Here is a 25,997-nt window from a genome sequence, read left to right on the forward strand (position 1 = left end):
CTGTAAAACTCATTCTCTTGGCCATTAGCAAAAATATAAACACACTATAACACTGTCCATGCAGAAACCACTTAAATGTTCAAGGCAAGCATTCAGCAGCAATTACTCATGTGTAATAAAAACTGAACCTGTCAGAAACAAAGGCCATGTGAGGGCTGAATCCACGTCCCTGCTGCAGTTTAGGTTTGTTGCAGTGATGGACAATCACCTTAGGAAGGTAGTTTTTTTAATTTAGTAAACTTCTTGCTGTTGGTTCCCCCTTGACACTGTCCTCACCTGTAGAGGTTTTATCAAGGGCTATTTTATTACTCAGTTGTTTCCCCCTCACCTGGGCCTGTTCTTTGAACAGAGGTTGAGGGAAAGGCTCTGCAGACAGAATAACCTGTCTCATAAGGAACAGACTGACTTCACTCATGGTGGTTTTGGTCAGTGGTGATCCACAGCAACTAGAGATCCATGACTCCCAGGAAGTGTTGAGATACACACCCTACTCCAGTCTTTTACCAGACTATTTTCCTAAACCATTTTGACCTCGAGGTTCCTGACCAGAAAACACCATGAAGCCACTGGTGCAACACACAGGAGTGTCACACACGGTGTCAAACTGCTCATTCTGATGAGCTGGCGGATGAGGTGCACCCAGCTAAGGATATAACTTACTCTAGTCCCTTCCCAGTCTCAAGACCTCTGGACATTAAAAGAAGCTGGCAACAAGAGGTGCAAACTCTGATGCTTCCTTTGGTTCATGAGTTGGAAAGCCTATACTTTTAAGTTTCGCTACTGGAAAAGCAACATAAAAATAATTAAAAAAAAAAAGGCAAGCCAGCAGCTACAAGACAGTACTTACACACAGAAGAAATGTAAAATACTCTTCACATTTGCTCACTTTGAAACACCTTTCCAAAAAGATGGTACACTTGTGTGAGTTTAAATAGACAGTGAAAAAATCATCTAACATAAGTACTCCATTTCCAATCCACGCTGCTGAAAGGAGATGGCAGGAGAGCTGTCACCTTCCCCATTCTTGTTAGTGGAAAAACAGGAAGGTTTTCTGTATAACATGCCACTACCTAGGCTGTACCAGTATTTCTTGAAAAATGTCTCAAGTCACCTAAAGGTCTAACTGACAATCAAAAGGGAAGCAGATACCAACAACTGAGAAAGCCAGGTATGACACAAACACTTATTCTACAAAATAATTCTACACTGTACCACAAAGTAATCTGGCAAATCTTAAAAGATATAATTGAGTTAATATTACTAAGAGGAGATCAATAAATACTTGAAAGGAGAAAAACCTGTATATAAGAGTGCTTATCATCTCATCCACATATACACACTCACACGTATTTGTGTTCACAGACACACACGAAATGCCCTCTAGCTGATAAGCAACAAAGTGCAATACCACCCAGTAAGAATAATAATGGTTTAGAGGCAATGAAAAAATTCTTAACTATCCTAAAACCACAGTGCTCACAAACGTTAAGCTCATATAATGCACCAAGATAACAGATTTTCCTCTACAGCTCTAAGTAAAATGAGCGATTGAGAATCTATAAGAAAAAAATATATTATCTAAATGCTGATTTTAATTTTTATTGAAGTGGAAATATGGTTCTTATTCATTTATGTGTGTAGCATAATGTGATATGTACAATCTCTAAGCATCCAGAATAGCCTCATTTACATTTACAAAGCAAACAGTTATTCACCAGGAATAAAGCACTGTGCACTAAGTTTACTTCCAGCTTAATTTGCTTTATCTGCTGTTACATTCCAGAACTTTTGAAGGAGCCTAAACCCACAGAATCTTGGAGGGACCAAAGTACTTTGGGTCTCCACGCTTTTCTGAAAAGTCTGCTGTAGCAGCATAAGACTGAAAAAAAAAAAATCTATTACCATGTGAAAGGAGAAAGTGTTCCCAGCAAAAGAAGGAAGAAGAAAACTCCCTAAGCTGCAAGATCAGCCCTCTCAGCCACCACCCTGGAACATAAGCTTTGGAACACACCCTGGTCACCATAAACACCCAGAGTAAGAAATCACCTCTCCTGTACTCCCACCATTCAACATATGGTTTGGTCCATATCAGGAAAGGAAAGAAAAAGTGCTGCTGCTCCTATCAACACACAAAGCCTAACACAAAATGCTATGGCATGTTCCAGTTTTACAGAGAAGCTTTAGTTTTTCTTCAGCTTCACAGATTTTAAATTACTTAAATGCATATTAAAAGCTTTCCAAAGCAGCAACGTAATTATCCTTTCAGAACAAAGTTCTGAAGTGCAATTCAACAGCCTTGGAAACTCCTGATTAAAGCAATCACAGAAAAGGAAAGCTCTGCCACCTCTGATATAAAGGCAGAGTTCAACAACTTAGTCCTCCTCACTTAAAAATGCATTGAAAGTATCTATTACAGTAACTGCAGAACTGTAATTTATACTGTAGAGCAATTAGGCTTTCACCTCTTGCAATTATTTTTTAATCGTATTTTTTTGTCCAAATAGAGGAAACTGCTGCTGCTGTATGAGAGAAAACTTGACTGGACACTGCAATGTAAGACTGCAAGAGTATCTGTACATAAAAAGTACTTGTGAATGCCCACAGGAAAACCTAAGAGAGACAAAGATTTTTCATCCTGACTTCTTCAGAGGTATTGTCCACATCATGCACAACACTGATTATTAATTTATTTCAGTGAAAGTTAATTTGACATTAGCCTTATAAACCAGCATTGTGTTTGGCAGCAACAGGAACTAACAGTAAGTCACAGCTCTGATTGAAGGGGCTTGTAAGAAAGATGGGGACAGGCTGTTTAGCAGGGCATGTAGTAGCAGGACAAGGGGTAATGGTTTTAAACTAGAAGAGGGTAAATTTAAAGCACATAGAAGGAAGAAATTTTTTTAAATGAGAGTTAAACACAGGCACAGGTTGCTCAGAGAGGTGGTGGATGCCCCATCCCTGGAAACATTGAAGGTCATTTGTGACCTGGTCTAGTGGAAAGTGTCCCTGCTCACTGCAGGGAGGTTGGACTAGATGGCCTCTAACAGTCCCTTCCAACCCAAATTATTCCATGATAACTCTCAGGTCTAACTTGAATTAAGCCACTTAAAAGATAAAGTGTTTGCAGGAACAGTTTTACAGCCTGAACAGAACACTAGTCATGCTTCAAAGAAGTTTTTTCCTTTCAAACAATAGAGCACTTTCACTCTTCTTGGATGTCAAATTAAAAAGAAAACTATTATCTAACTATTCATTTTACAGGTCTGTTTAATACCCATTAATCATTTCTACTATGTTCAGGTATCAGACTCAAACTCTAAAATGAACAATGGGATACAGACCACTCCTCACCTGTACAAACATGTGGAAATCTATTTGACAATTACACTTCATCTGGTCATATAGAAAAACCTTGTAATGATAAAACCCACCTGTTTCTATGTGTGTCATGAACATTTTTTCAATATTAGCTACTGCAGGCTTAATAGTGAAGGATAAATTTTGACTTGTGTGATGGAAGAACATCACAGAAATGGGCACTCAATACAGTACACACCTGAACAGCTTATCTCCTTCTGAAAATGGATATTAAATTATGAGGTCTTGTAAAACACCAGCTTGCAACAAACAAGTTATGCACACACAGGTCACAAAGTGGGTACCATCCAAAAATATCTGGATGCAATAGGGAAAAAAGTCTCTTCCTAGTTTTCCCCAGCATTTCACAACAGGAAGCAAGAGAACAATTAAAAAAATCATCAGAGGAACACATCCCTTAGCTTAAAATTGATGCTGGAGCAACTGGATTTCATTCTGTATTAACCAGATAAAAGAGCAGATCAGAGTCACCCAGTTCAAGAGAGGCAAATTCCTCTTTTAATGCAACAAATCTGTTTGGCAACACTACACTGAAAGACTGTAGCAAGCTACCTAAATTCACTGAAATGTAGGAGATCAGTTAAAATTTTTTTTGAAAAGTTTCTTTCCCAACAAATATATCTTTTTAAAATTATTTCTAAGTGAGGCTAATGCAAGGACAGTTTCTGGGAGGACAAATTTCAAGTTTAAGTTATTCATTACCACAGAAAAACCCTTGACCAATAAAAGTCTTGGCACTTTGACAAAAAAAACCTCAAATTATAAACGTCTTCAGAGGTATAAAAGATTTCATAAACTATAAAATCAACAGAAAAACTCTTAACCAATTAATCATTAACCATTAACCAATGGTTTCTGAACCTCTCCAAGTATTCCTGACAGTGCTATGAACATAAGTTTGTCTTCATCCATCCAACACCCTAAATTGCTTTATCAAATGGCAAAGACATCTCCAAGATACATTTCTTCCTGTATTGTCTGAATCTGTGCTATTTAAAAGCAAGAAATAATCGTCTCCATAACCTGCCCAAACTAAGAAGCCAAAATATAACAAGCCAATAAATGATGTCTGTTCAAAAAGATATAAATAATGAATTGTTTGGGATGGCTTTTTTTCCTGATCACAATAAAAACCACTCTTCCCATTCCCAAGAAAGAATTGTTAGGGCAGAAATGAACTGCAAAACTCTACATTTAAAAAGCCCAGCTGCCCCTTCCTCTCCCCATACAACTTGATCAGTACTCTTAGGCACGTATGAATCATAAGTTTTACATGTCAAAAATCATTATAGTTCCATTTTATTCTTCTCACTTTCAGTCAGCATCTTATGTATGGACATATTTATTTGAAAAGAATTTTCTAAAACTTACCATATATATGAAAAGAGGCACAATGCTCTGCAATGCTCCCATATACTGTCCAAGAGCTATGTTAAATCTTTCAATATAGAGATCTGGAGGGCTGGCCTGAAAGAAACCGTAAAAGTCAGGTTGTAATTTGAACAAGAGAAAGATCTGGAACAGCATGGGCTATGCTTTCACAGCAAACTCCAACAACTCCAAAGTATTTGATACACTAGGTCCACACAAAGCAAGCCACACATCATTCCAGAGTTTCTGCTCTAACTCCCTCCTGCACAACCAATCTTCCCTCAGTGAGCAGTTCTTGCCTGGGGCTGTGTCAGTGCCCAGCACAAGGTCCATTCAGTAGGAAATAGGTATTCCTGTAACAAACTAGCATTTAGCATATGCAAATAAAAACACTTCTCAAAGATCAGACCTTCGTTTAGAAAGCACTCCCTGTCATGCTTAGAACCCCTCACCAAATCTGAAGGAGTGTGTGCCCCAACCTCCCCGAGCTGCTCCTCCACCACAGAAGGTGACATTAAGCTCTGCTTTGCACCGAGCTGGCAAGTGGCACACCCTGCAGCTGAAGGGGGCACTGCCCTCCACACTTGGAAATCTGAAAGAAAACATTTTGTCATTTTTGCTGGGTCACCTAAGGCAAGGCAAGTGTTCAGGGTACTGAGCTGGAGGGACCATGACGAAGCAAGACCTTTAGACAGAGCTGTGCATGCAGAGTCCTCCTCAGCTCAGGCCTAGGAAAGCCTCCTGCTGTGCTCCAACACACTGCATCACCCTGGAGCCCCAGCAAAGCTTTGCTGCACAACACCTGAATGTGCCAGCCTCGTGATGGGCTTTGGAGAGCTATTTTCTGTGCACAATACCCTATTTCCCAAGGAAGGAGATAAGGAAGCTAAAAAGGTCTGCAGCGAGCTGAATTAAATTGAGAAGGGAAGCAGAAAAATGGGAAGCATTAAGCACTGTTTGTGTTCCAATATTTATTTGGAGGCAGGCAGGGGAGCTGCACTGCAGCATTCAGATGTGCTCTCAGACACCCACTGCTTTGGTCTTTGGCTGCCTGAGGTCCTACTGCTCCCAGACACACACACACCTAAACACACCCAGGGGCAAAGTGCTGCTTCCTAGCGAGAAGCAAAACTGTTTTCCCCTCTGGCATTCACAAAGCCTAAAGAAGAAAGAGAATACAGCAGAAATTGGGACCCTGCAAGAAAACAAGCCCAAAGGTTTTCCTAAATCCAAAGCCTCTGTGGCATGAAAAACACTCAAGGCTTAGGTGCACCTCAACCATCTTATCAGAACTTACAGCTATCTTCACATAGATTTTTCAGCCTTTGTATGGACATTCACCAGGGGCCCCAAGAGAACAGTTAAAATTTATGTTGATATTTTGCTCTATTCTAAATTTATGAAAGGTTTTTTTTGCCTTTAAATTAGCTTCTTTTGCCTACCTTCTTAATATGCTTAATGAACACGTGGGTAATTTTCACAGCAAACACCAATACAGAGCAGACAGTTTAGAAAGGAAAGAAAACTGGCAAAGGAACAAAGAGCATTATTCCATATGCAGTTGCCAAAGGTTATATATGGTTATTCCTCATTTTGATCATAAGGTTTTAATCTTATTGCAGATGTAGTTCTCAGGGGTGGCCAAACAAATTTTAGTTGAAAATGCCAACAATGTACAAAAGCAGCTATGAGCTCCAAGGACTCCCTTTCATATATAATTACATATATAATTTGTTGTAAATAACATGCAATGAAATCTGCATTTCTAAGCAGTATGTATTCCTGCTTCACTCCTTTTCAACCTCAACTTTAAATATGGTGATACCCTCGGATTTGTAAAGACTCGGCATACAGCTTCTAAGATTAAAGAAAAAGGAAAATTCTACTTCAAAGAACACATCAGACAAAAGGAGACCACAGCCTGACACAGTGCACCACTCTTCTCTCACTGGTAGATTGCCCTTTTTATTTAAAAGGAAAAAAAACAAAAAAAAAACAAAAAAAAAAAAAAACCCAACGAGAAAAAACAGAGACAGAAGCTGTCTGACCAGTGTGTGATTTAATCCCATGAACAGACTGCAGGCAATGTATCCCCTCAGTCTGCCACTCTTTTTTACAGGGGACATTAAGGACTCATCTCTTTTTCCTCCACTGCAGATGAAAACTCTGCCAGCTCACCTCACAAAGCCTATGTCCCAGTAAGAGAGACATTTTATGAGGGGACAACAACTGCACAACTGCCAGAGTCCTTTAATGGAAGGATACTGGGAAGCTGTTACCACCACCACCACCATCACCTTGCAACCAAGTGGAAACAACTGCTCTACAGACAAAGACAAAAAAAACCCCTAAGAAAGGTCCTGACAGCTTTAGAGGAAGCACTCACTAGTGTCAGGCAAATATCAGGCTTTGGTTTTAACCTCTGCAAAACAGAAATTATGGTGTTCACTTTCATCAGTGTGAAATGGCACCTTTCAGTTTTATTCTCCTGATAGTGCTTCATGTCAAGTCTTGACAGTCAAACCACTAACAGGGAAGGAAAAAAAAAAGCAAGCTTGACAATCAAACTCGCCTCAACTATTGCTTGACTTGTAAACTACCAAAATAGCCAAGCCAAAGAGAAATCAATAGTATTTTCACAGCTCATCTCTGAATTATCGTGATCTGGGGGGGGAACAGAACCATCTGCTGCTGTTCATCCTGGTGTTACTGTGCAGCTGCTCCAAACTGCCACACTGAAACCAATCACTTGTTTGAGCACAGGAACCTTCTCCATATCTCTACATTAACATTTATAATACACTAACTGGATTAGCTTTATATACACTACTTGAATTTTATAAACTAAAAAGCAGTGCATGGCATCAAATTCATGAGTAAACAAAAGTTGCTGCATTTTATTTATTAAATGGCCATCACTAGAATACAGTTTCCACTTAAAATCTTTACTTATTCAGCTATAGCTATTACAACAAAAAAAAAACCAAACCAAAACTAGAAAAAAAACCCCCAAAAAACTCCAACTGCTTAGCTGACACTTTTCACTCCTAGTCTTAGTCCAGAAAAAGAGAAAGCATACATTCAGCTGTTTTAATTACAGGGGGAGGGTCAGAATTAAGCATGACATTTACTTCTTACAACTCCCCAGACACTATTAAGTCTTTAAATCTACTCCTATCTTACCTGAGGGATCTATTACAGAAGCTGTTCAAGGAAAGAAAAAATACACACTGAGAGCCTAAGGTTTTCCAGGAAGGAAGAGGATCCCTCGTTCCTTTACTCTTCCTCCTCAATTCTATCAAAATGTTAATTCAGGGTTTCGGGGGGCTTTTTTTGTCTGTTTGTTGGGTTTTGGTGTGTTTCAGTTTCTTTGTTTTTTAAGACATTCCATACAGGGAGACAGCTTAAATCCTCCCCTACATTTGCTCTCACCTGCCACTCATAGGGTTAAGAACAGTTTTCCAGTAACAACTCTGTGTGTCTGCCCACAGGAGCACTGAACATTGGGTTGGGTTCCTCAAAATGGGATACAGTTGCATTTGCTTATCATCTTCAGCTTGGCTGTGAGTCAACTACTTCTTAGCATAAAAAACTATGGTGCTGTTTAAAAGTTGATAATAAATCTCCTCACACATCACAGTGGACATTTCAGCACCAAGAGAAATGAGAAGTAACAAGAAAACACATTTGAGAAAGGATGACATGCAAGATAAGACATAGTCAAACAAAACAAGCCATTGGAAATCCAGTATACTACATTACCCTTCCCTTATTTGAAATCTAATATCTAGGCATTTCAATGAACTTGTGGTCAAGAAACTGTATACATGAAAATGATGGGGTTTTTTTCAGCTTGAAAAACAGTTTGAATATTGTTCTTTAACTGAACACGCAAATGAAAGCAGAAGATGTGCTGCTGGCTCAACACAGCTCAGAAGCGGCTTACAAGAAAGAAGCAGAGACAACAGTGCTTGAGGAACACAAAGTTACTCTGTTTATGATTCGTCTGGCACAACCAGCAGAGTACTGAGCAAAGCTTACACTCCTCCGTGGAAGGGGCAGCCCCATTTTCCCGGGAACACGCTCACTGCCACGATGCCAGCACATGTGCTGCAGCAGCTCTGCCACACCTGCCCAGTGGGAAGGGGGCATGGCCACGACTACACAAATTAACCTGTTATTCATGTGGGTGGCTTGAATCTTCTAAACTAGTCTTTGTTCTTCCTTGAGAAAATTTGTTTACCTTGCCTTAATATAGGTGATGCCCTGGTCTGCCTCCTCAGACCCAGGGATTATTGAAACCTTTACAAAAACCAGCCATCACACTAAAGCACAACTCCTGCAAAGGCTGGCTGTGTCTTCCTAGTCCAGCCTGCACTCAAACCTGTTCAAAGCTGTGCAGGATCATGACATACCTCACCTAACTGTCTTAGAGCAGGTTAGCAGATGGAGGCCGTGTTTCCATTTCCATTCTACATGTTTGTCAAGCAAAAAGACATTGTATCTAAGGACCATCCAAAGCCTGTTTAGTAGTAAGGTATCTTCAGAAGCTTTTCCACCTAGCAAATGCATATTAATTTGTGCTGTATTTACTTATAGCTTTCTGTAATTGTATCAGGCCTTGCAGTCCCAGCATATCTAGAGCTGCAGGAATACAAACCTTTTCAAAAAGCTGCAGGCAAGGATGCTTTTCTCAGGTTAGTTTGCCCATGGCAATGTCATTTTTAATGGCAATTCTGGCAATAGGGTGACCCCTGTATCTTCTTCATTCAGAAGCCAACATTCTGATGGCCACACAGGAAGATACAAAATTTCTAATGCTTCTGGTTTCTGCCATCTGAGTTCAAATTTGATGTGATTCAGTTCGCTGTGGTTCACAGCAGTGAAGACTTTTTTCACACACAATTAATCAATGTTCTCCCAGCAAAACTGATGGATAAATGCCTACAGCTACAAACATTGGAGTTTTTTTTTCCCTTTTAAATATTATGGACCAGATAAATGCCCAGTTTGAGCCCCCTCTTTGAAAAATGACCTGTTGATATTAACAAATCACCCAAAAGGACTCTAAGAAACACCAATGATTTACATAATTAGTATGAAGAGCCAGGAAATGCGAGTTCTCAATTTCCATTCCCCACCTCTATTTCTGATCTTCTCTAAAGGCAGAACATAGAGGAGGCAGATTTGTTTTCTACATAAGCCTTTGAGAAACTACTTCAACTTTCAAAATTATTTCAGGGAATCAACTGATTTCAAATTAACAAGAGCTAATTTCAGTGTTACTTCTATGCTCCTTGAGATGAGCATGACTTGTGAAGTAGGCTCCCTATATTTCTTGTTTAGCTACCAGGTCAGACTGAGCCCACACAGTGTAATAAGAATGGGTTTCTTCACCAGGATGGAGCAAATAACCTGGCTTCCCATAAGTACACGACTAAAGTCTAATCATATCTTTATTAGCAATTTACTAAGTTTACACAAAAAGCAGCCACAAATGATGTTGTCAAAAGCTGTATTTTACACACTGGCATGGCTGTTTAATTACAATATAGCACTACATAAAGGTAATATAACCATCGGTGTATCTTGGAAGGAAAGCAAAATACACCTATGAAATAATCTGGAGTAAAATTAGAGTGTAAATATCAAGAACTGCTATGAGATGTTACCTAGTACATAACTGTCCACAGTGAAAAGTTCAGTTTTACCAGTCCCTCAAAGCACTACCTGGATGCATTTTTCTACCACCCTGACTACATACAAAGCTCACAAACGTGACAAGCCACTTCAGCTTCATTACACAACTGTTTGTAAGGAAGCTGAGAACCTCATCTGAAGTTTGGAATAAGGAATTTGTATTAATCAGATCAGTGCTTCAGAAAGAGCAGGGGCAGGAAATTACAGGCTCCTCACCACTGGATGAAAATTCCATATAATCACAGGGTACAAGAGGAAAGGAAATGTGAGACAGAAAATAAGAAAGGAAAAGGCAAGGAAGGGACAGATTGTCCACACAGATATTGCTAACCCATACCTGAAAACAGATGACAACTGACAGTGACATGCTCCAAGGAACTCGGTTCCCAGAGATCTGGCAGTCCTCAAAGCAGTGGAGTGGCTTTGACAGTAACCTGATGTGGTGGTTAATCCCCCTTTGAGCTTCCAGGACCACCATGGGCTGCAACCAGCACCTCCTCCTGCCTGGGGCCTCTCAGAGCCAGCCAACTCTCACGTGTGCTATACCTGGACCTAAAGTGTTGGTCCAGTCCGAGGCTACGTTTGGTAAGGAGGTCCACTCTGAATGTTGTGACTCAAAGGGAGGGTCTCCCTTATTCCTTTTTATCCTTACCCTTTTCCTATCCCCAGCCTCCACACAGATCATTTTTGTTGATTTTAGCTTTAGATTGATTGATTTTTCTGTGTGCTTTACCCCTGTAGCAGTGGGTGCAGTGAACATGGCCAATGAACTTTGTCACACTTTGACATTAAACCCGCTTTTTCCAATAATTCTTTGAGCATCCTAAAACACTCATTCCCAACACCTGACTCCACTGCACACTGCGCCAAGGAAACAGCAGGAGAGATGATATTTTCATACACTGCACCGACTGGTTTGAGAGCTGACAAGACAGAAGGCTGAGAAGTTGTAAGGATTAATATCAGGCAGGAAAACTTGCTGGCGTTGCACAACAAAGACTCTAAATCTGCAGGTCCTGGGGCCAAACAGCAGACATGCAAATTATCTACCAACACCAGCTGGTATCTACCAACACCAGTTCAGTCATGTTCATTGTAAAAAAACTATGTAAAAAAATATAGTTCTTAATGAAAAAAACCCACCACCACAAACAGAAAACAATAGATCCCTTTCTCTCTTTTATCTAAATAAAAAAAGGTGCAACATGACAAATAACTGGTTTTCAGTTCTCGGTCATTTTGTAAAGGAACTTCTGAAATTATTTTAACTAAAATGAGAATATTCCACTGCACTTGCACAAAAAAAAGGTACTTTTGTAACGGGTCAGCTCAAAGCTACAGTGCATTTTGATTGCCAATGCTTTGAGTACTTTCCAGTGTCTTTTGCTGAAGAGGTATGTAATGGGTAGAGTACCTGATTTTGAATGACTTTATCAGAGTACATAAGAATAAGTTAAGCCAGTAACACCAGTGCCTAATGCAAACACATTTTTATTCATTTTAAAGGGAGGTGTATTGAATTTGAAAGCATATGCCTGTGTATCTACCCTACCTCATACATCTGAATGACTCAGCACTTACCCACAAAGCCAGCTGACGTTATTTTGAACCACGACATAATGAACTATGTCTATTATCAATAAAATGTTTCCAAGTAAAGCATCTTAGAAAAATCATCTGTATACTGCCTGTATATTTCACAGACCAAGACAACAGGAAACAAGTTAATTTGTGTTTTCTGCAGCCACACATTTCTATTTTAAGCAGACAAAATCCCAAATTCCAATCAACTCAAGAATTAGGGAAATTTAATTCTCAATTACTGAAAGTTCCACATGGCAAAACTCATGCAGTCAATGTTTGACCAGCAGAGAAGCTGGTCAGACTGACTGCAGGGAAGGAAGGCAATCCTTGCTCTGAGTCTCTCCTTAACAGTCTGAAGAGAGGATTATTTACTTACAGACATAGTAATGAGGGAGCTAGAAATGTCTTGGGATATAGGACATACAAAAAGCTGATGGCCTGGTGACAAGCAATTCATCTCAACATACTATTACTGAGCAAGCACCACTCACTGCTTTTCACCTAATGTGTGACACACAGGAACACATCAGCCCATCCACATTTTCACATCAGCTCTGCCACCACTGCAAACTGACCTTTTTGAGGTGCAAACCTGCAGAGCAAACCAGGAATGCACGAGGCAAAGACACAGCAACACCACACGGGTGTCCTGCAGTTTGGAAAGGCAGAAGTCACACGGGATGACCAGGGACTGTTTGAGTGTCCTGGTGTGACCACGGGGCCAAAGCTCAGTTCCTGGGACATCCAGCCCAGGACACCTGAGTGCCACCACTCTGCTGACTCCAGCTGGGGCCAGCTGAGAGCTACACACACAGTTTGGGGGGGTGGGGTGAATAAATACATATACAGGGAGCTTCTGCAGTGAATGCCCCACAGAAAGAAGCCAAACTCCAATAAGATCCACACAAGAGTAAGTCTGACCAGTCCCCTGAGATGCTCCTGCTTTTATTGTTTGGTACCTGAGTTTTACTGCTTTTGCTGTTGATATGTAATTCCTGTAGGAAATGGCTTGCTCTGGCATGCTGGTTACATGCAGATATTCTGCAACCCACTTGCCATTAAATTGTTCCACTTCTACACAAAGAAGCTGCTTGGCTTGTCCAGAAAAAGACATTGCATTTGCCTGCCAGTTCAATTCATAATCATGTTTCTCACAGAAACCAGCATTCCTGCTTATACTGGGCTACATTTGCATCTCTGCATGTAAAAAAAAAAAATACTTATCTTGCATCAAGACACACCTTGCCAGCTACACAGAACTCTGCAATTCACTTAAATGTTGCTGGTAGGTGGAATGAATTCATGTCAGAGAAAGCAAAATACCACATATCGTGCATTAAAAGAATTCACATATATAGGGTTTTTCATTGTTTGCCAGCGTGAACCAGAAACTTCCAAGCAACCAACATTTACAAAGTAATTTGTTGTTGTTGCTAAAGATCTGGAACTGCATTTTCAACATAAATCCCGAGCGACTGAATGTCACCAAAATGTATTAAGATCAAAGAAGTATCAGGATAATAAAATACACTGCAGTAAAGTAATTTCTTAAAAGCAAATTTCACAACCCACAGCTAAAAGTTTCTTTAGAGAATAATTTTCTGAGGCACACGAATTTTACTTCAAGCGGTTCAAAAAAGATCTTTACCCTCCAAAAGCAGAGTCACGTTCGTGTCAGACAAAACTCATTAATAACACTCAAAGATGGTATCATGTCATACTACAGGTGTGTCTAACCTACATAGGGAGCCTTTTGCAAGGCACAGATTGCACTAAACAGTTGTCTCAATTATTCTTTCACCAGGCTGATGTTCAGAAGGCAGCCTTGCTTTTAGGCAGAAGCATTTAACGCTCCCATGTGCCAAAGCAAACTTTCAAAGGAGCTGCCTCAGTTCCGGAACTTTGGAGGAAACAATGAAGGACTAACACAGAGTAAAGAATGTGGGGTATTCCCAAATTCACAGCAAAGTAATGCAGTATATTACCATGGGATGTATGAGAAGAACTGGCCAAACCTGTATAGCTGCAATGAATCACAGTTCTCACAAGAAAACCGTACAGGCTGCACCAGCTCAGCAGAACCAAGGAAAGGCTTTATTTTAAATACCATGTTCATCTACTCTAACCAATTTTTACAGAACACTGAGGCTGTCATTCCATAAGGAACAAAGAGAATGTAAAAGAGAAAAGAAGAAAGAACCTAACTCAAGATATTTCAGTCCAACACCATGCCTATTAAATGCTGGATGGTTATTTCTCTTTTTATAAGGAAAGCCACAAGAGGAAAAGAGTGAAACCAAAAGGACATGAGAGATCACAGTGCTATGGGAATGCACGTTTAGCCAGAAGTACCTGAAGCAGTAAGACTGCTTTTGACTGACAGAAATTAATTATCAATGTGTTAGAACCACTGAGGGAGCTGCTGCAGTTTAGGGTTCCTTTGTATTTGGCATCTCTACTTCATGCACTGCAAGGCAGCACAGAACTCAAACATCTGTTCTGGAAGTGACAAAAGCTGTAGGGAAAAATCAAACAGTGTTGCTGCTACAGCAATAACAATTTCAGGTAAGTGCCTGGAGATTCCAGCCTAAAAGGAATGTTCAATAAGGAATACACATGAAAACAATCATGGGTGCACAAATAAGATGCAGAGAAGGATAGGGATATACAAGCATTAGGACTGCTGTAAACCACTGACATCTAGAGATAGGCAAGAAAAATGCAGAATAAACTGTAACACAAAACTTCATATGCAATAATGCCTAATTTATATTTCACAATCCATAATTAATTAATATTATTTTTTCCTTTTGTGGTGCACAAGAACCATGAATAGTTTCCACAGACTTACACAGCAATGGCAGACATTGATCCCACGTGCACAAATCATGTTTGGCTGTAGTATTTACATCCCAGATTATGCTGTAGTTTCTCATCCTCTAGGCCTTGATTCCATATAATATATTCAAGTATAGCCACTGCTCTCCACATGGTTCAGGTCACCAAGGCTAAGGCAGTGCCACACAACTGGATCTAGCAGTTGGTATTCTGACAGCCCAGTAGTGAATGAAGTAGTCCCCAGTTTAGTAAGCTACTGTAAATCACTCTTAATGGCTATCTCCTCCAGAGGCCACCTACATGCTGTTCTGATACAATCCCAGATCCCAGGAAAGACAGAATTAGATTGTGCAGCTTCTTACCTGCAGCTCCTTTGAGACTCTCTCTAAGTGGTTAGTTATCTTTTTTATTAGGTCACTATACATCTGCTCCGAATGCTGCTGGCATACACACTTATACACACAACTGCAGAAACAAACACAGGAACAAACAGTGAACCCACAGCAGTTTGCAAAGGAGGGTAACAGACTTCAAAATCATTTGTACAAGTTGCAATTTAGAGGATAATAGAGTTGAGTGATTACTGAACTTTTAAATACAGTCCTAAGCTTGGAATTAGCTCCAGCAAACTCTTAAGTCTCTGGAAGCTCAAGAGTATCCATCCCATTCCCCCTCCCCAACCTCATTTTTACTCACAATGAGCTCTCCTCACAGGGCCATTCAAAACAGCCAGGACAATTCTGTCAACAGCACATTCCTAATTCTGGCTTTTGCCTCTCCTATGTCAATTAAGTGCCCATTAAAATAAGCAGGTTTAATGATTGTATGAATATTCTAGACAAGCAGTCACAGAAGTTGCACCAAAACCCTGGTAAGTTTTAAAAGGATATAGTAAAAGTTCTAAAATTACAGACCCAAGCACGTTACTTTGTTACTTCAATTCTAAGAAAATCCTACACTTTCATAACAAAGAAAGATGCAGAAAAAAAGCAATAAAATTTTAATTCTACATTGCATGGCTTGGCTGTGTTAACTCTGGTGTTCAGTGTTACCTTTGTTTTTTAAGAACATTTTATTGCTCTCAGACTGCAATATAACATCTGCAAAATAAGGCTGTTTATTGAAAACATATTTACAACCACTGTAAAACAAACACATGTATTACTTTCAGCCAGAGGTTATTAAGGTAGTCATCATCACCAGGACTAACACAAACACTAATCTGTACCAAGCAGCTTTTACTCTTCTTGAGTGCTTTTATTCTTTGAAGTCAGCATTTTGAAATCTAGCTGTCAAAAATCAAGAGGCACAGGAAGACTTCACCTGGTGTCTTGGGCAAGTCCACGACTTGAATTGTGCAGGCTTTTAATGGCCCCAAAAGCCTAAAGCTACAAGACAGCAACACTGTGTCTCTGTAGGGGAACTAAGACTTTCCAGTTCTCCACTGAGAAGGTGGGACAAAGACAGGCAAACTGGCAAAGATGGCATCAAAGCAACTGTGGGCTACTGAAATCTTCTAATGCAAGTGAGAGGTTAGGCACCAACTTCAAGCCTTCAGAGACCAAGACAATGCTCTCATTCAACAATTGCAACTCTCAAAGTCTTCTGGAGGAGGCTTTTACGAGTGAATTAGCAGTAACTCTAAGAAGTCTGTATCTATTGCCTCTGACTTCAAAGACCCCAAAATACAGCATTCATCCCTATGCAAAGTCTGCTCATTTGGTGAACAATGCTATTTCTTAAAAACCAAAAGACACCCCACACCTCTCCCATTACTATATTTAAAAAATAACTGAGTATCTGCCATTTGATATTATTTAAATAATACCAGTCAAAGTTGTCCTTTTTCTTCCACATAAAGTCTACCGATAACAGATTCTATTTTGGGACAAGCAAGTGCAAAAGACATTTTGGTATGATGCTTTTGGTAAGAATCAATTTAATTTGGATCAAAGAGAGAAACACTGATAAGAAAAGTAGACTGGCTGTTGTGATCTCTCACAAATCAGCCAGCCGGGTAACCACAGCAAATGGTCAAATGTTTGTTTGCTCCATAACTAACCAAATACAGCCACTTCCACAAGCTGACTGCTTCACTGGCATGTAACAAACTGAATTTTAAAGTACACTTCTGCTTAGTGTTACACACACTGTTGCTGCACCTACTTCTGCAACACATTCTGTAATCAAACACCAGTCCCTGTATGTACGTGCAGGGTGTGTTTACATCTTGGTTTTTGTGTTCACTTCTATTTAGAGGCTCCTTCCCCATTTTAAGATCCTGTTTTCAGTTCCTGATTGTGGGTTGATCCTGTGAATCATCCTCACCCTGCTATTACCCAAAAGAAGTCACCAGCCTGTCAGTTCTGCAGCATAACCCAACCCCTCAGGAAAAGGAAGACCCCAGGACACTGGAAGGTAAGCACTAGACAAGAAGGATGAATATCTGATATCTCTAAGTTGTCCTGAGGAACAGAAAACTTCCTGCCCTGCACCTGGGAGCCAGTGGAGCCTGTCAGAAGTACAACCTAAATGTTCACCTTCTCCTCATCTCAAAGTTCCCTTCACATCTCTCTGCCAAGATATCCAACATTTTATAACAGGAAGTCACTGTGCACAGGCAGGCTTTGGACTCAAAGCTGAAAACAGTCATTAATGACACTTTGATACCTTACAGGTAAACTGATCCATAGGAAATACACCTTGGAAGTTACCTCCTACCTTTCACTGCTGGGGAGCAGACACCTACAGTTATCACTGACCATGGCAAATATAAGAGTTTGGGTATCTAATAATGTATTTTGAGTTTGCATTATGGAAACCTTGATTCCTTTACTCAGCACGAAGATGACCAAAAAACCCACTGTATTTTCACCTCGGTTTTACTTTAAAAAAAAATAAAAAATATATATGTAGCTGTTTGAACTACTTCAAGAAACATCCTATTTTTCAGACTTAAGAACTGGCCTAGTTCTTTAGACTGTTCTTCTAGCTCTAGAAGTAGAGAGGATCTAAACTCCCAGCCTGCTACAGATTCTCAATAATACTCCAAGCAAGCATCCTTATTAAATGCAATTAAAAACAAAATCAAGTTGCCTTCTCTTCTCAATCTATCTTATCCAGATTGTCAGTCAAAGGAACAGCCTAAAAATATAAAAACCAAAAACATAAATCAATCTTATGATTGGAAGAGGCTGTGTCAGAATAATTACAACCAGACATAATTTTTAAAAGAAAACTGACATGCAAGTTTTCCCAGTAACAGTAAACTATAAAAAATCTTTTGTCTTAGTAATAGTAAAATACATTCAGTAGACCCCCGTGCAACAGTACAGTCCTGCACCAGGTGTCTCAGATTTGTCAGGGTTATCTAAAAGAAACCCCAAACCCATTATTTATTCAATAAATAAAACTTCTCAGGAGTAAAAAGGTGACAAGGATGGACTGCAGTTATCTGCAAACCATAACTAGGTGTAGATCTACTCAAGGTATTAAACCACTAATCTTGCACATTTGCTGTATGTCAGAGATGACTTTCAAGACATGTTGGCTTAACTCCTATGAAGACTGTTTGCACACTGGGGATTTCAAGCTGGGAAAGGATTTTGATTACTTGCACCAAAGCTGTCTCTCTCAATTCAAATGACCCTCTAATTATTTATACACATGATGATATCCAAGTCCTGATAATAGCAGTTCCAAAAGTCTGGAGAGGAAAGAGGAAGTTTATTGAAGTTTTCAAGTGGAACTAAGAGGAAAGACTGAACACTTGCCTTTCTTTTATCTGGTTCCCTAATCCAAAGTTTCAAACCACAGAGGCAAAGTGGCTGAGAGCAAGTGGGCACGAGACAGAGGTGAAAGGCTCTAAGAAGGGCAGTCAGTGACTGAGCTGGCAGCATTATTTCATAGAGTGCAACACTGTGCTAAAGAAAACCAGCACAGCAGTGCTACTATAGTTGTGCTGCTGGCAAGGGCCAGTGGTTTCAACAGCACCTTGACCAGTAAATGCAGCAGCAGCCACCGAGTTTCCATCCTGTTTACCAACACCCTGAATATACCTTTCCATTTACCAACACCCTGAATATACCTTTCCATCCTATTTACCAATACCTACAGAACAAAAATCTCCATTTCAGTAAATCTCTGCAGACACTGCCAGGTCTCTAACACATTTAGCACTTTGGTTTGGAGCAGTGGTGTGATTTGGAAGCAAATCCCCTTGGAAGGAAGGGGTGTTGAGTCTTTGATACATTTCTTATTATACTACACTAAGCAGCTGTGGTGGAGCTCATTGTAATGTTAGTGCTCCAAGCACTGATGCATTTTAATTCTTTAGTACTTATTCCTGTTAACATGGGATGACAAGTTATGTATTTATTAGTCATTCATTCTGACCATTTAACAATATTTTATTTCACATAACCTTCCTGCTTTCCTCCTTGAGGATACAAAGTAAGACATATGCATCGGTCGCAAGATAAAACAAACATTTCACTTTAAAGAAGAAAAAAAAAGTAACACAGCACTTAAAATATCTCCTTACCTGTATATTTGTTCATAGGAAATAGGGATGTAGTCACCAGGACTCTGAGTTAAAAGCTGATCTATGGCACTGTCCAACTTTGGCCAATATGTGCTCTTATAGTCTTCAATTGTTATAACATTCATCACTGCAAGAAAAGAGACAAAACTGTATTTAGTAACTTCATCTAAAAGATTAGAAGCAAGTGAATGCTCTGCAATTTCGGATCACACCAATATGCTGGCCAAAAAAACTGGGGACAGCTCACTTCCACTAAGAGAACCTCATCTAAAACTCAAGCCCAGGCTTGAATTTGTACCTTTTTATTTACAGAAAATAAAGTAAAATCAGAAAACTTGCCAAATCAGTGCTTAGATATTTCTCTGGGGCTCAAGTAGCAGGAAAAAACAAATTTCTGGGATTTCTACCATGACAACAACAACAACAACAACAACAACAATGTAATATTTATTTATTTATTTATGTTAAAAGAATAGCTCGAATTAATAAATTATGCAACTTTGAGCAGTCCACAATCAAAAATTAGCACAGGGTCCTCACACGCAGAAGAATAAGCTTTGGCCAAGACTGGCAGTTTTTTAAATCCTCCTTCCCAGCAGATTTATTCATTTCACAAGTCTCTGGTGGGACCAGCAGATTCCCTGCTCTAAAAGCTGATGCAATTCCCTCTCCCTTCAACTGCAGTTAGGCTTCCAGGCAACTTTTTTGAATCCCTATTACAGTTCCCCTCTAGCAGGCACGGCAATACTCCTTTTGCAGATAAGAATCAACACAGGGAAAACCAGGAGGTGTTTGAATTAGCATTCCCCATCATTCCCTGATCTTCCTCCTGGCTTCCCAACTGCACCTTCTTGCCCAAGTGACTCCGTGTGCCTTCACAGCCACAGAAGGGGTTCAATCTCTGTCTTTTCAGGGAGGATTTCTGAACTAACCCCACAAGGCTCAGTTCCAACAGGTTAAACACCTTGTGTTCAGGGCCATCTCCCAGGACTGCCTTGCTGGCTTGTCACACCAGCACGGCTTCCCAGCACTCACTCCAAACTCCCTCAGCAACCCAGAGCACAGCACTTACTGCACAGCAAAACTACCCAGCCCAGGAAACCTCAAATCAGGCCTTCATTTGAACTCCACAGGTGAGTCTGGGCTATATGGAAGAGAGAATAAAGATGCTTCTCACCCCACACAAGCTAGTTTAGACACCACACTGAAAAGAAACGTTTTTGCTAGGGCTGTGTAAATGTAGATTCACTGCTGGCTTTGAGGAGCAAGATTTCTGAATTTGTATTTTCACAGGAGGTTGAAAGGAGCTGGGTAAATCACTTTTGGCAGCATTGTGAAGAACAATTCCAAGAAAATACAGGCAAACCAGTTAACAGACCAAGTCTTGATTTAGGATTTCCATGTATAATCACATCCATGTTAATGTGGTTTAACATATTAAATGAGCCCTACTAATTTGAAAGAAAGCAGTCACGTAAGAATTCAGAACACTGAAAAATCATTTTTAAGGTTGTTGAGATGTTAACTTTTATTTTTTTATTTTACAGTATGGACAAAGAAAGAAGCTGGAGACAGGAAGGCCTGCCCATTAGACACGCTGCACAGGTAAAGGACAAAACACTTTTATGAACAGCCCTGGGAGACTTGCATAGAAAATACTGATAAATTCACAGTGAATTTCAGATAAATCCTAGAAAAGCTCCACTCATTCAAAAGTCTCTTACAAGTACTATGTAATTCGATTTCCACACTTCAGTTCTGAAACTGAGCCAACCACAATATTTATATAGCTAAAAGTCCAAGACTACACACCGAACAATCAGTACTTTTATTCTTCCAATCCAGAAAACAAATTATTTTAAAATTTTAATAACTGTCACCAGTCAGTGAAGTCCCCTTTTCCTGGCAGTGCTTACACACAAAAAAAGTGAAGGATAGCTTAAAATAGGACCCTCTGACTACAAACTCTGCCAGAACAAGTTCAAGACCAGGAAGGAAGGAATCACACAGATCCTCAGCAAGAAAAGACAGGCTGCATCAGCCTTTTTTGCTTTTTTTACTTTTCCATCTTTTTAGGATGCCATGCTTAAATGCTTATCCTTGCATGAGGTACTCGAGATGTAAAAGGAGTTGCCCAACAGCTTCTGTTCCCAAATCACAAGGAAAGATTACTTTCATTTTGTTGAAATTTCGTTGGTTTCTGGGAAGTGATACTGATATTCTGTAACCAAACATGCTACAATGCACTATTTTATCCAACGGCAGCAAGTTTGGGGTGGGGGTGGGAGAGAAATCAGCCTGATAAAACAGAAAGGAAGTCAGTATTTTCCAGAGAATAAAAGACTTCACAAGTAAAGCTTGAGCAGCAACTGCTGCTTTTCCATATATAAAAAAAGTTCAAAAGAAAAAGTGTTTAAGTCAAATGCAGCAGTGAAACCATTTAAGTAAAAAAGAATATGCATGAGCTTCCTATCATAACCTAGATATATCAGTATCATAGCCATAAGTGAAACACAGCCTGCTCCAAGCTACCAAATTCTTTGATATCAACTTCAATGAAAAGAATGGCAAAAGCCACTAAGATTAAAAAACAAACAAACAAACAAACAAACAGACCCTAAGAGCAGGTATATATCCCCTTGAAATTGATAATAACACTTTACACACAGCTCAAAAGAGATGCTGAAACAGTAATGGCACAGGATGTGAAGAACAGAACATTAATTTTAGAACAAAAATAACTGACTTAGGTGAGACAAGCCGAAAAACTACTCAACACACTTACTCCGGTCACATATAAAAAACAACCTTATCTATAGTTAAAAAGCAAGGGGACAGAGCAGGATGGCTAATCTGACCTACTGCCAAGTGTGCAGACATCAGTCTGACAATTACCTGTCATTTATTCTGCCAATAAAAAGGAAATAAGCAGCTGAGCATCTTTCAGAAGCCGCATTTCACAAAGTGACACATATAAAACTTTTCTGCTTTTTTTCTGCACCCTAAAATCTTGAAATATTTTGTCAAAGTGTGCAAACTCTTCAGGCAGATGTCTAAGGCTAATCTGCAGACTGTGGCTCAGTGCCTTCCTTCTTCTCAGCCCTCATGCTCACGTTTACACAGTAGATTTTGCTCTCCCCCCTGCCTGACACATCCCAGCACACATTAGCGAGTTCAGGAGTCTGCCCCGTGGTTGCTTTCAATTCTGTTCTATTTTTATAACGTGTTTCTCAGCCTGCAATAAGACTGGTTGGAAAAAGGAACTTTCTCTTCATCAGCCCATTTGCATAGGCAGGAATACACACACTCACTGCACGATGTTATGTGCAGGGAAGGCAAGAGATTTCAGGGATGTGCCAATGCACACAGCCACATGTGCCTGTCCTAAACAGGCACTGATGACATTTATAACCATCCTTGCTTGAAAAGGATGTAAGAAACAAGAAGAAAACTCTTCACTTTTCACAACAATGAGTTATGCTGCAATTACTACTATGGAAGAGTTTTTTTTAAAGTATTTCAAGTTCTTACTCTTCTTTTCTCCCTCGTGGCCCTTGAAAAGTACTTTTCATAACATTACAGCTTTATAAATCTGTAAATACAACTGAAGCTGATCAACTGTAAATATTTAGTTATAAGTTTAGCACAACACTGAAGATTTTCTTAAGTTGCTTTAACTAGAAGGAAAGCTATTACACGAACTGTGCACTATTCTATCTGATTTTAGCTCTCAGTCTCACCACAATCTCAAGGAAGGTGAACTGGATTTGACCCTTTGGAAGACATGAAGGATGACCTGTCCAAGACAGTCTCTGCATCATGAAGCAAGCAAGGCACAAGTCCTTGCTCATTCACCTGCAGAACTTCCTTGTGCAGCAGAGAACAGACAAGGTTTTCATCAAGCCTAAGACTGACAATCAGCTTCTCTACCCGTTCTGCCACAACTGAGACAGAGCAGCAGGAGAGGATCCAGCACATGCATTGTACATTTACATCCAAAGTGACCCTTCTCCTTTTTTTCTACACATGAAAATTAAACAGAGGATATTAAGGGATCCTCTGTCAGAGCCAGGATGAGAACAGGAAGCATCCCAACTCAATTCCTGTACTTCCTCAGTCAATACTACTTCACTAGACTTGTTCTGTTCACTTACACGCCTCATCACAACTATCCAAAACACAAAATTCCAAACAACATAAATTTGACAACTTTGTACTGTGCAAGAGAATTATTTTTCTTTAATCCAATACTTAACATCAGTAAGATACTGTGTTGGGATACCAATGCTGGAGAACTCCAAAACCACACCCTAAGCAAAATCATGCTCCGCAGCTGCTTCTCCCCCTCAGACATAAACTGTGGATTAGCTGGAAAGTCACCTTCCCATCTGGGTGGAGATCCAGCTTGAAAACCCTTTTCATTCTGAAACAGAAGGAAAAACTAAGATTCTAAATTTCTGGATTGGGAATTCAAGAGCCTGGGTCAGGGAGGCTGAACGACATCTCACTGCAACGCTCTCAGGTGTTCAGAAGCCACCCAAGTACCTGGAGCCTGACAAGCAAGGCACAGAGAGTGCCAGGGAGCCCCAGCTTCAAAGGAGTCAGGCTTGGCCATGTGCCTAGAGCCACGAGAGCCAGGCTACCAGAGGAGCAGGGATCCAGAAGCCTGAACTTCAAGCTCCTGATCAGCCTGACAGGTGAGCGAGCACTGGGGAAAGCAGGCAGGACAAAGGAAGAGAATTGTGCTTCCCAGCAAAGTTTTATCATGGCAATTACACAGTTAAGAATACATCTAACCATCCAAATCCAAGTTTTCCAATAGTCCATTAGAAAACAGGGCCCATTTTGCCCACAGAGGTGACTTATGGAAAGAAAAGCAGAACTGAAATGTACAGCAAAAAAAATCTTCCTTCCCCTCAACCTTAGCTCAGCAAAACAATGGAAAAGTTTGCCATTCCTACTAAAAGCTACATGCAAAGGATGTTTAGGAACCCTGTCCCTGGAGGTGTTCAAGGCCAGGCTGGATGGAGCTCCAAGCAACCTGCTCTAGTGGAAGGTGTCCCTGTCCATGGCAGGGGGTTGGAGGCACATGAACTTCAAGGTCCCCTTCCAACCCAAACCAGTCTGTGATTCTATTCTGGGGGGTGTAAATTAACACTCAGTAGTTTTCACCAGGCCTGTACAGACCCATTTTAGCTCTCAGTCCCAACAAAGTCTCAAGGAAGGTGAACTGGATTTGGTCCCTTTGAAAGACAGGAAGGATAACCTGTCCGAGACAGCCTCTGCATCATGAAGCAAGCAAGACAGGAGTCCTTGCTCACCAGGGCAGAACAGCCCTTCCACGGGCTCTGCACACAAACAGGTCTCCAATTCACCTCGGGGTTTTTCAGACAGAAAGAAAAAACTTCAGGAAAAGCAAAGACAAAAAGCTTCAGGAAAAGCAACAGTGCCAAACCCTGCCCAGCTCTACCGTGACAGTAAGGCAGGAGAAGTTCGGGTGCGCGCAAGAAGCGTTATTTTCTCCTTCCAAGGCGCCTTAAGCCATCTGATTTCGCTTCGAGAAGGCTCTCGGGGCGAGACCCGCGCAGGGGTAGGGCAGAGCCGGGGCAGAGGGACAGCGGGGCAGAGGGACAGCGGGGCAGAGGGACAGCGGGGCAGAGGGACAGCGGGGCAGAGGGGCAGCGGGGCAGAGGGACAGCGGGGCAGAGGGACAGCGGGGCAGAGGGGCAGCGGGGCAGAGGGACAGCGGGGCAGAGGGGCAGCGGCCGCGGGTCACTCACGGAACTTGGACGTGGAGGCGCTGATGTTGATGGCGGCGATGGCCCCGGCCGCGCCCGCCCTGCCGGCCGTGCCCGCCGGCTCGCAGCCCCGCAGCCCCCCGCCGTTGTGCTCGGGCCCCGCGGGGCGCGGCGGCCCCGCCGCCGGCGGCAGCAGCCGCTCCTCCAGCAGGTACCGCCCGTAGACGCCCGCGCCCCAGTTGTTGTGGTTCTGGTCGTCCATCATGGCCTCGCCGCCGTCCTCCTCCTCCTCCTCCTTCATGCCGTCCTCCTTCATGCCGTCCTCGTCCATGGCGGGGCGGGGTCAGCGCCCGCCGCCCATGCCCGTCCCCACGGCCGCCGCCTTAGCCCCGCCGGGCTCGGCCCGGGCCCCAGCCCAGCTCCGGCCGCGACGCGCGACACTTCACGACGCGCAGAATACGGCGGGAGCGCCGCGCGGCGCCGCCGCGGGGCACGCTGGGGGATGTAGTCCGCCGGGGCGGGGCGATGGAGGGGCGGGGCGATGGAGGAGGCGCGGCCGGAGCGGGGTCCGTCCCTGCCTCCTCCCCGCCGGGGGTTCGCGTTTGCCGGTTCCTCGACGCCAGGGAGTTTTCCCCGGGGGGTTTTCCCTGGAGCGCGGCCGCTCCGGCAGGGCCCGCGCTCTGCTCCGCGCTCTGCCCCGACGGCAGCGCTGGGCCCCGGGCCGACAGCGCCCCCTGGCGGCGCCCGGCGGAGGCCAAAGGCACCGCTGGAAAAGGGATTAAATGTGAATTGGGATTTTACACCGCCCTTCCTCCTCTTCGTGAGCAACCCGGGACAGTGGGAGG

At 41.7% G+C, this 25,997-nt stretch overlaps 1 protein-coding gene across 2 annotated transcripts in view; it reads right to left on the reverse strand.

Annotated features, from left to right (window-relative positions):
- Positions 1–25,571, reverse strand: part of CACUL1 (CDK2 associated cullin domain 1) — a 48,734-nt gene extending 23,163 nt beyond the window's left edge. Inside the window, exons 1-4 of one of the 2 annotated variants that reach the window (XM_027746484.2) lie at positions 25,195–25,571; positions 19,415–19,541; positions 15,234–15,336; positions 4,750–4,845 (exon numbers count right to left, since the gene is read on the reverse strand). In XM_027746484.2, coding sequence (XP_027602285.1) covers positions 4,750–4,845; positions 15,234–15,336; positions 19,415–19,541; positions 25,195–25,483 — 615 coding nt within the window. In that variant the 5' untranslated portion in view covers positions 25,484–25,571. The remainder of the gene's footprint in view (positions 1–4,749; positions 4,846–15,233; positions 15,337–19,414; positions 19,542–25,194) is intronic. The other variant, XM_027746485.2, reaches the window with a different exon arrangement.
- Between the last annotated feature and the right edge of the window lie 426 nt (positions 25,572–25,997).

This window comes from Pipra filicauda, unplaced genomic scaffold (genome assembly GCF_003945595.2).
Source record: "Pipra filicauda isolate LSUMZ 115617 unplaced genomic scaffold, ASM394559v2 scaffold53_size3534045_pilon, whole genome shotgun sequence".
Taxonomy (NCBI): domain Eukaryota; kingdom Metazoa; phylum Chordata; class Aves; order Passeriformes; family Pipridae; genus Pipra; species Pipra filicauda.